Below are 11,323 nucleotides of genomic sequence, written 5' to 3' on the forward strand. Positions count from 1 at the left end.
TCCAAGCTCGGATCATACCAAAATTACGACGGTGCGCTCTGTGCTTCGTGTGTTGTTTTTGTTTTATACAGTTGTCAGCCAGGCATCTAACTAACAAATTACACTCCAAAAAACCCCATGCTTCTGAAAAAATGACCCGGGCTTAAGCCCAGTAAGCCACCCCCCCCGCTCCGTTGATGGTTGACTCCAAATCTCCCGAACACTATGTCGATTTGAGAACGGAAGACCGAAACAGCGAGACCAAGACAAAAGTCCGTCGAGACCAAGACGAGACCAAGACCACGTAAAAGTGGTCTCGAGACCGGTCTCAAGACATCCAACTCTAGTGAGAAGCCAATAGGGGAAAAATTGGGGGGAAAAAATAACCATTTCAGAAAGTTTTACATTGGCCATATTTTATTTTGAAACAGTTATGAGATACAACTCTAGTGGAATTTATTACATAACGTTATGTGACTGTGAAAATTTGATTTCCTGGCTTTGACCTTGCTGTTCCACTTCAAGGACATCATACTTAGTTGAGGTGTGAGCCAAAAGCCACATGTATGAATTCATTTCATTGTATCAGGCATGGCATGGCAAGTTTCGTTAGCCAGGCAGAAGTAAGAAAAGCAAAGCTACATTTTTCTGTAGCACATCTATCACACAATGTGAATTTACAAAAAACAACTCTTTGCTGAAAATTAGTTTTATTGGACCAAATAATAGCTTTATTTTGTCCAAATGCAAGACATTCAGTGCATGCTGAAAACAAGAATATAAAAATGCTGATCATTCATTTTGTTGGTTGATTTTTGTTTTGCAAGTAACTCAAGTAGTTCCTTTCAATATTCACCGATGTCTCAGTTATTCTATGGAGGTAAAGAAGAAAAAGTATGATTAGATTTAGGGGGAAAAACAGATTCTCTTTTGTTCTCTTGGATGATTATTAATCACCAAATTATGTATCAGAGATGTATGATCCTTCATTCTTATCAGTAATCAAAGACACAACCTGAAAAACAGTCAAACATTCAAAGTCATGTGAAAAGTGCACAGAAGAGCACAGTACGCACAAATAAAGCACTGCTATGACTTTCTAGCTAAACTTACAAATATAAATGTATATTCTATGTGGCAGAGAAAATATGGGATAAACATTTGACACCACTGATTAATCAACAGATAATTTCACAGGACTTTATTGCATATGTACCTGTATTTTTTTGAATATCCAGTCAATAAAGAATGGTACATTGGCATAGACTCCTGGCTTGTTCTTCAAAGCACATCCATAACCCCAGCTAGTAGCTCCTGCCAGCCACCATCGATCTCCTTCTTTCACGACCAGGGGACCTCCACTGTCACCCTGCAGCACACAGAACCACAGACATATCTCAGGTTATACACGTATTGCTACATCTCAGAGTGTGTGACAGGGAGATCAGACTGACCTGACAGGAGTCAACTCCTCCCTGCAGTTTACCTGCACAGAACATGGTCTTGGTGACTTCACCATTTAATACTTCAGGTGCATTACAAGTGGCCCTGCTGTAAATGGTCACCTGGGCTTGATTCATTATGTTGGGGGATGGCCCTGGAAAAAGGATTATTCACACTGTTAACTCAGACAAACATGAAAGGCGGTCACACAATGAACTTTGTATTTCTTTTCTTTCTCGGTTGGAAAGAGCCTGTTCTGCTCACTAGCTTTAACATATCTGTAATAGTCTAAACAGTGATTATGTCTGTCTTTGTTGAAGATCCTGGTCAGTGTTACATGATTATATAAGAACTTACAATTAGAGATGCATCGATCAATTGGCCAGGACCGGAATCAACTAATTTCCAGTGACTTGGGTCATTTGAGCCAGCCTTTTGGAATTAATGGTGTTTTGTGATTTCTTTGTGTGTAATATTTTGGTTTTCTTTTTGGGCTATGTTTAGTTTCCATGTTGTCTTGTCGAGATGCCTTGTCTCCCCTTCCTGTGTGTCTTTCCACGTTTCCTCAGCCCGTCATGTCTCTCTCTCGTGTTCCTTCGCTCCCTCTCTCATTTGCCTTGCCTCCTGTCAAGCTCATGTGTCAGTCTATGTCATGTGTCAGTCTATGTCTCGGTGTTTCCTGTTTTATTTTGATAGTCTCACTGTCCATGTTCGGTGTGTTTAGTTTTGCTTCCCCTGTGGCGTCACGCTAATTCGTATCAGCTGTGTTCCCCATGTGTTTCCGCTTTCCTCATTGCCGTTCTGTGTATTTAAGTCCTCTGTCTTTGTTTATTGTTGGGTCATCTGCTTGTTTACCCGTGTCTGGTCATCTCTTCATGCTCATGTTCTGTAGTTTTCCCACGCTCCCTGTGGTTAGATCTTTGTTTAGTTTTTCCTCAGTTTAGGTTTTTAGTTAGTTTTTCTATGTGTCCAACCAACTGAATTTACCACAGGTGGACACCATGCAAGTTGTAGAAACATCTGGCAAGTCATCAGTGGAAACAGGGGCCCGTTCTTCGTACCTCGCTTACTACATCCAAGATCAAATGACACATCCAAGATCAAATCATCGCGCTAACTTTGAGCTCGCTAATCCGGTTCTCCGAACACACCTGTTGTTGACGATTAGTATAGCTGGATGAAGTAATCTGAGATCACTGGGTGGCTTAAAAGGGGCTACGCATCGATAGTAGAAACATTGATCAGCAACTCTGTGATTGGTCGGCGAAGATGTCGAAGGAGCGCGCTCAGTATTTCACGGCAGCAGACCAAGAACTCTTGATTGAGGGATATCAGGAGTTTCAGAGTTTAATTAAAACGCAGGGGAACACTGCAAAGGCTGCAAAAGCAAGGAGAGAGGGCTGGCAGAAAGTTGCTGACAAATTAAACTCGTAAGTGATCCACGATATTACATTATATCATGTGATATTATATTATACCACATTATATTATATTACATCATATCCTCTTTCACATTAGAGCCACAACAGGACCCACTAGAACATGGGAACAAGTAAAAGTGAAATATAAGAATATTCCACAGAATGGTAATATTTATCACTTATATTGCTTTTAGTCTATGACAAGAGACCCTGGAATAATCTGTTTGTTTGTTTATAACAGCAACCAAGAAAAGGGCAGAGCAAATAAAGACAGGTGGTGGTCCTGCACCCCCTCGTCACACCCCTTTTTGTACTGTGACATTTATTGACATTGTGGGTTTTTTTGTGTGTAGTTTGACATAACACTCCATCACTTTTACCTGTTCCCATGCAAGGGGTGACTGAAGCATGCACAGTAAGTCGGGAGTAAGTATATACAGTACAGTAAGTATAGAGAGAGAGAGAGAGAGAGAGAGAGAGAGAGAGAGAATAATACCCTCACGGGAGAATCGATATCTCTCTATGAGCACACCGTCGCGCTGAGCTAAAGGATCCTGTCTATCCCGCAATATACGCTAAATTCTGTAAACTCTCCTTATCAATCTTGCACCTTCCTTGCTCGCGTACAAACGGACAGGACATGGCTGCGACAGACTTCCCAAATCCACCTTCGCGTTTATAGTCGTGGTCTCTCATCTTGATTGCACGTAGTAATTTACTATTACTACTCTAAAATATGAATTACATCTGACATGATCTACTACATGTAATAGAATGATTAATAGTACATTTCCCTTTTTTTCGGAAATGACCTGTATGTATCTGTATGAAATCAATAAAAGAATCAAATGCTGCATTATCTTTAGTTACATTGATGATATTTATTTATGGTAAAACAGTGGCGAAATATCGCTCGTGCTTTCATATAACTGCAGCGGACATACCTGAGTGGCCGCGATCTAATCCTGTTTACATAAAGTAAACCTGCTCCCGAGCAGGTTTACGCTTACGGATCTGTTGCTATGACAGCAAGTCCCAGATGAGCTTCGGAGAACCGAACGATCCAAGATCACGCGAAATCGTCAACATTCAAATCCGGCTAACTTACTTAGCGAGGTACGAAGAACAGGCCCCAGGATACACTTAATTTATTTATGTTATTATTTATCTCTGGTCATAGCAGATGGCCCCGCCCCTCCCTGAGCCTGGTTCTGCTGGAGGTTTCTTCCTGTTAAAAGGGAGTTTTTCCTTCCCACTGTCACCATAGTGCTTGCTTACAGGGGGTCATGTGATTGTTGGAGTTTCCCTGTATTGTATTAAACATTTGCTGCTATATAAATGGTGCTATAGAAATACAATTGAATTACATTTTGGGTGTTATGGTGAAGGCTGTGAGTACCTATGTACGTGTTATGTTTTTGTTTTTTATGTTTAAAATTCTCTATTAAACTATACACTGAAGGTTTGACATATTCAGTTATGGTTTTGCCTCACCTGTTGACTGCAATGCTCCCCATCCTGTGATCCATGCTTGACGATTACCAGAAAGGTTCAGGTCAACATTGGGGAGACACACCGGCCGAACTTTATCTGAGGCATAAACATGTATCACCTTAGAGTGCTGGATTTGCAGTAACATCATCACAGTAACATTGAAATGAACATGTGAATTTAACTACTTTAACTTTACTTACTGTTAAAAGTCAGAGGTGTATAAAGCTTTAGGAGAGCAATGTCATAATCATTAGTTCTTGTGTCAAAATCTTTATGGTTGATGATTTTCTGAACTCCTCCACCATTAAACATCTTATTCAAGTTCACGTCCCCATAGTATACCATCCACGATGAAGGAGAAGAGTAACTGCCAAGGAAAACACAAGGTGAAATGGGCATGGTGGATTTATTAAATATTAGTCAAAAGTGGATAACACTGTAGATAAAAGATGAACACGAGGTCACTATTGATCCATTATGAATGCTCCACTTGAGTGGAGGACTCGACAACTGATAGTTGGAGACTCGACATAAAAAGTAAAGGTGGCTCTTGCTGAGAAATTGAGGACACTGTACAGTAACGACTTGGCAGTTCCAGCCTCTAAGTCTTACACAGTTTTATCATCTAATTGAATATATGGTTGTCAAAGCTGCGTGGCCAAACCTTACTTGAAGTAAGATAGTTAATGTTAATGTCTTCTATGGGATAAACACAGTAAGTGAACCTGTTGTCGAAAAGGAGACAAACCTACTAAACTTGCACAACACGTCGCGTGCTTCACTGCTATCAGTGACACAGTAACCTTTCGACCAACATATGAATAAATATATTGCAATAAAGTAAAATTCCCATGTATCCTGTGTAGGCACGCTCTAAGTCATTAAGCTGTAAATATGACACACACAGGTAGTTCTTTGAATCAGGATTACTTCCGTCAAGGGGATCATGTTTTTGCTATTGCTTGTGTCCATGTGTCCTCTGTTCGTGTTAACATGATAGCTTGAAAAGTTTTGAATAAATTCTAATAACACTAGGTAGAGGTGGGTAAGGTCATATTAATATTCCATTAAAATATGGCTTATATCTACCAAGGACTTCAAGGTCATAAATTATCTGTAAAACTATTGCCTTGGCGGAAGTTTGTAGAGTGCTTCTTGTTATGCGTGTTAAGATACTGAAATGAATAAGCAGGTCAGTATCAAATGAAACACACAGCTTCACAGCACAATGACATGTTCATGTAGAATGGGTGAAAGAAAGCAGAGAATAGAAGCTCTCACTATTCAAAGCAGTGTGCAGCAGACAGGATCCAGTATGGGCTGATAATGGAGCCTCCGCAGCTGTGTCGACCCGAAACCCGGAGGCTGACCTGCCATGGCCAGGCTCCATTTACAGCCTCTGTGCCACCCACAATACGACTGCTCGGAGCTGCTGAACTCTTGCCACATTCTGAGGACAGAGGAGCTCAATATTACTTTCACTGACCTTCAAGCTTCTGTAAACACCTTTCCAATTCAGACGCTGTAGCATCAGACAGATGGACAGACTAAATTATTACATTGATGTATGATCAATCATCCAATCACTCTGGACGTAGCGTTTTCAGAGTGAGAAATACTACATCACTCATCCAAGTGACGAAATGCTTCTTGCACTGAAAACACGGCGTCCAGATAAACAGAATCAAGTTTTGAGGATTTACATTATTATTTCACGTATGTCACAGTGAACACAGTAGCTTACCAATACACTGAAGTGTGACAGCATTGGAGAAGCACAGTAAGCTGCAAAGTGAAAGGATGAAAAAACAGCACATTTTATAAATGCTGTGGTGTGTATGAATTGATCACTCAGTGATATGTGGTTGTGTATACCTGTGAGTGAGCTGTGACTGTATTAGTGAGCCACTACTACTTCCGGACTTCAGCCTCATATATCCATTGGAGGCCAAAACACCTGCACTGGTTTGGCTGTAGGCAAAATAATCATCTCTGTGGGACACATACAGAGGCACATGTGACGACGAGACCAGCAGACTGTACTCATACATGCACATGCATGTCATGCAAGGACATTCCCTCTGAGTTAGAACTTTGAAAAATATGTACTAATCAATACTGCACGTTTGTCATTTCAAAGGAATATTAGTTGTTGTCTCAGTGGGTGGAGAAACTAAGTACATTCATTGTTTTTCACAGGTAAGCAGTAGCTCTGTGCAGCTAAACGAAAAAAACATTATATCACCCAAGTATCATACAGGCCCCCAGGTGTAAAATTACAAAATGATTCTCATATTTAAGGAACCTGTTGAATTTTTTCTCAAGCCCAAAAGGCCTGAGGAGTTACAGTAATGTGACCCGCACATGGTTATTTCAAAATCATATCTATTATATCTAATCAAAGAAAATATTTTGTATGTAAATTTTTATAAAAATGCTTTAATTTGGAAATTATTAGGGGTCCAGTAGCAATATAAATCATAAGTCATGTAATATGAGTGAGGTTTTTACACCACACATTGCAAAAGTGTGTCAGTGGGAAAGGACAATGAGCACCTGCTGTAACCAATCTGTCTGCACACAGTTCTTCCATAGTTATTATCCCAGTTGTCAGCACACACGGGCATCCAGGTCTGGCTGCTTGATGAATAACTCTCCAGCATGGAGTTGGCCCCTTGGAGGCGAACTGTGAAACATCAAGTCTATTAAAAAATAGATTTGTACACTAAATAACTGTGTGGAAGACTGAGACACTGATTTGAATGCCTTACAGCACTGAGATTCATCCTCTTCATCTGGACAGTCAATGATTCCATCACACCACCGGGTATGGCTCAGACACATCCCACCTTTTCCACACGACTTCCCCAGTAGACACCGGTAGTATACTGTGAGCACATGCATTTACTACTGTGTACCTCATATATACAAGAGCATGCAGAATCATGCCACATTACAATACTTAAATTATAAAAATAATTTTATGCAGCTGCAACAGTCTTCAAGTCAACTTACGGAAGTACCACAGCAAGAGTCCGAGCACTGCCAGGATAACAGTCACACACAGAAGTGCACCCAGGATGTACTTCCAGTGACATTTCTTTCTTCCTGAAGGCCAAGATTAAAAAAAGACAATCCTCTATCAATTTGTAAAAATTCATGGAAAAACTGTTGATTTGGGACACAGACACTATCTCTACTTAAGATTAAGCTTCAAACTTTCCTTTTTGATAAAGCACATAGTTAGTGCTGGATCAGGTGACCCTGAATCCTCCCTTAGTTATGCTGCAATAGGTGTAGGCTGCTGGGGGATTCCCATGATGCATTGAGTATTTCTTCTTCAGTCACCTTTCTCACTCACTATGTGTTAATAGACCTCTCTACACTGAATAATAATTGGTATTAATCTCTGTCGTTCTTCCACAGCATGTCTTTATCCTGTCTTCCTTCTCTCACCCCAACCGGTCGCAGCAGATGGCCCCGCCCCTCCCTGAGCCTGGTTCTGCTGGAGGTTTCTTCCTGTTAAAAGGGAGTTTTTCCTTCCCCAAAACACATACAGTTTTTCTCTGTATGTGTTAATGTAGGGTCTACCTTACAATATAAAGCACCTTGAGGTGACTGTTGTTGTGATTTGGAGCTGTATTAATGTATAACTATCCCAATCATTAATGTGCAGTCACAAACAAGACACAGCTGCAGTGAGTTTGCCCATGCTTTAGAAATCTAAACAGCCACTGTGATGACAGATGACAATTGTGATATTATAATAATGTAAACCATAAAACAGTCAACAAGAAGCAATAAACCTCTACCAAAGAAGAGTCATAAACATAGCTAACTTACTTTGTGGCTCATATAAACATTGTAAACCAAAATTCTTGAAGTAAATAAACACATCATTTACTTTTTCTTTTCTTTTGCTTTTAACATCTTCTAACTTTTTTTTTAGAGTTTATTTTTATTGAGTTTATGAAACTAAAGCATTTCATTTAATATGAATAGTTTCTGCATTGCACAATATAAGTAAACTTTATGCAAAAGTATAACTCCACTCTGTGTTTTATTGTTTTGTTTTGTATGTCTTTTATAGTTTGCAACTCTCTATGAATGCAGTCATATTCAGAAAGGTGTGTCTGGAAAGTTCAGTGTCCGCGTTCTGAAATTTGTGAGTATCTAGTGGTTAGGAGGAAGTTACAGTTACCTATTTTATGCTGCATATTAAAATTTGCACAATATTTAACTTGTGGAAACACTGTAAAACTCTTCAAGTTTATCGACTTTAAAAATCAGTTAATCAATAAATTCATCAGTTGATGTAACAGTCACCACGGCTTTTTTGCCTGCCAACTTTTAGACAACAACATTTTAAAACTATTTTAGCCACGTTGTCTTGTGTCTCTAGAAAAGAGTCTATTGAAACTGTATTCATGTGAACAGGGAAATAATTATTTAGGTTAAATTAGTATGTGTGGATTTAAAATGTGGAACAAAAATAAGTTAATGATTCTGTGAATGTGCAATAGATATTTCCAGATGGACATTTGCCAAGTGACAACCTTGGTCAAATCAAATATTCCAGTACCTTTTGTTTGCCTTGGATTAGCTGGTATTCCGGGTGTTGAAGTATAATACTGGTTGATGGAGGAATGGCTGGGGATCTGCTCTGTTACAGAATATGGAGGACTATATTCTTCATGTTTAAACACTTGGTTGTCATACATGGGACCATTCGCCTGGAGATATACAGACAAAAAAAATTAGATGAATTTATTTGCTCTACCTGTCATTGAGGTAATCATTTCATCAGCATCGGTTTGTTAGATTCAGTTATAAAATTGAGATATCAGATCGAGCCTATGATTGTATATGTATGTTCAGTCAAATGACAACCTGAGAATAACGTCTGAGGTGTTTCAAAAATGCTACCTTTCTACTGTGAAACTGACCTTACCTGATTATTATTCATAGTGAAACTGGTTTTACAGCCTGAAGAAGAGGAACTCTGTCAAACCTGAGAAGTGATGTGTAAAATTTAAAAACATTTAAATACTAGTTGTTAAGTGCCACACAGGTATAAAAACAAAACATTCATACATCTTTGCAGATTTGTATTTTTTCATTAAACTGGACAGCTTGGCCCCACAATAAGAAGCTAAAGAAATAACACACACATATTAAAATGAAACAGAAATTCTTCTTTACACTTTTCTGTTATTCACAAATAAGAGTTAAACTGAATAGAGAACATTTTTGAATGAATACTTCCTCATCTTACTTTGGTATGAAGGTATCATGTGATCCAGGACAGCTAAATTACTTAGAATTATTTACTAGTTCTCACCTTGAAAGTTTCCTTCAGTTCTCTGACTCTGTTACCGCACTCATTTGTTTCTCTCTCTTTCTGTCTCATTTTCTTTCTCGCCTCAAATGTAATCAACAGCCAGAGTCACGCCCTTTCCCACTGTGTGTGCCCAACCAGCATGTGGTGCTCAAGTGGATTTACACACAATTGGGTAAAAAAATGACAGGTGCAAAGAATATGGGCATATCTTACTATCTTAATTCACATGTGCATATTCCAGTTCGTGTACGTGTAATCAGATTTGTGTGTGCGTAGAAAAATCTGTATGTGTGTGTGTCCATGTCTGTTCTGTGAGTATGAATGGTTCAAAAGTATTAAAGCTCAAATCTCTATAAAAAACAACAACAACACACAAATCACAAGTTACAATCATCCAGTTTTACTTTTTCTTTTTTTTTTTCATGTAACTTTTGCTACAAACACACAAATCTCCACACAGACTGAAATACACACGTTTGTATTGAGACAAATGTAAACAAATGCTTTTGATACAATACCAGTCCCATTACAAAGCACCATCCTTCAGTACGGATGAAAGACAGTGTTCTATATATATTTCTGAGGTTTGCAGATTGGTGTAACAATCCTGTGCATCTCATACAAGCTTAAGTTTTGCATAAGGGACATGTGTTGGTAATCAAAGCTCCATCTCCTACCAGTCTTCACAGCTTTACTCTGGGGCCTAATAAGATTCTACTATATTCTGCCAACAATAACATGAAGAAGATTAAAAATGGGGTGAAAAGGTGTAATACATACACTTACATTAAGTGTAAATCTCGGTCCTGTCAAAGCAAAGAGTTCCCTCAGTTTAATTTGTGACGTCTATATAAGTGGACTTTAAAAAGCAATGGACAAAGGACTTTCAGACCCTGTTAATATTTAACTCTATGAATGTGCCAACTGTCAGGAAACGCAAAATAGGTAAAGACAGATGACGGTCACGAAGGACACGGGGGAGGTACATAATGTCTAAATGACACAATCACAACCTTAAACAGACTTTGAAAGGGTGTGAGGATAATGAGGGATCATCGAGTACAAGCTAATTAGAGGAAACAAAACATCCTGCATAAAGCTAACCACTCATTGCACTCTCCTTCCCCCGGTTTTGATGAAACTTACCTTTACGGAGCAGCGTATCCTGACTAGGTGTTCACCCACAGGGGTAAAACATGATACATTTCCAGCAACACTACACTTAAACCACACCCCACAAACATGAGTACACTAAACTCTATGGGCGAATTATGTCTAAACACATGGATTAACTTATGAATATTTACCAATGCTTCAGCCATCAAAAATGGTATCTGTCTAGCATCTTTTTTGTCATACTATTCCACATATAATGTAATATTTGAAAAAACCCCAAAAGAAATGATTAAATAAATAGAAACAAGAGGAGTCTATAAAGATTCTAATGCTATTCTTGGAAAGGCAAAACTTCTTCGGCACCACAGTGCATTCAGATTCCTTCTGGACAGTCACTTTTCATGGGGCCAGTTTTACATTCTTCTCTTAATATAAATAATAAAGTTTAATTCATGTTTCATCATTACAGACAAATGTTTGTTTCCCACCTTCAGAACTTTTTAAAGATTGAGCAGGGAATATTTAAGAA

At 38.9% G+C, this 11,323-nt stretch overlaps 1 protein-coding gene across 4 annotated transcripts; it reads right to left on the bottom strand.

The window, feature by feature from the left end:
* Positions 1-378: 378 nt before the first annotated feature.
* Positions 379-10,918, bottom strand: tmprss2 (transmembrane serine protease 2). 4 transcript variants are annotated; one of them, XM_005454600.4, is made up of 14 exons: positions 10,825-10,918; positions 9,289-9,348; positions 8,920-9,070; positions 7,353-7,445; positions 7,109-7,225; positions 6,894-7,023; positions 6,213-6,329; positions 6,082-6,122; positions 5,619-5,787; positions 4,538-4,704; positions 4,338-4,433; positions 1,434-1,576; positions 1,196-1,348; positions 379-851 (listed from the first exon to the last, which is right to left on the bottom strand). In XM_005454600.4, exons 2-14 carry the CDS (start codon positions 9,301-9,303, stop codon positions 843-845), a joined length of 1,401 nt encoding a protein of 466 aa, XP_005454657.1. In that variant the 5' UTR covers positions 9,304-9,348; positions 10,825-10,918; the 3' UTR covers positions 379-842. The 4 variants fall into 4 exon arrangements, with proteins under 4 accessions (XP_005454657.1, XP_005454656.1, XP_025766661.1 ...); XM_005454599.4 differs by lacking the exon at positions 10,825-10,918 and adding an exon at positions 10,465-10,600; XM_025910876.1 differs by lacking the exon at positions 10,825-10,918 and adding an exon at positions 10,459-10,527.
* Between the last annotated feature and the right edge of the window lie 405 nt (positions 10,919-11,323).

Source organism: Oreochromis niloticus, linkage group LG10 (genome assembly GCF_001858045.2).
Source record: "Oreochromis niloticus isolate F11D_XX linkage group LG10, O_niloticus_UMD_NMBU, whole genome shotgun sequence".
NCBI classification, from domain to species: domain Eukaryota; kingdom Metazoa; phylum Chordata; class Actinopteri; order Cichliformes; family Cichlidae; genus Oreochromis; species Oreochromis niloticus.

Coding starts and splice junctions, on each gene's coding strand:
- tmprss2 (XM_005454600.4), bottom strand. Junction 4,705..5,618: donor GCTGCACACTGCTTTGAATA/GTGAGAGCTTCT, acceptor TTTCCTTGGCAG/TTACTCTTCTCCTTCATCGT. Junction 4,434..4,537: donor TACACCTCTGACTTTTAACA/GTAAGTAAAGTT, acceptor TTTATGCCTCAG/ATAAAGTTCGGCCGGTGTGT.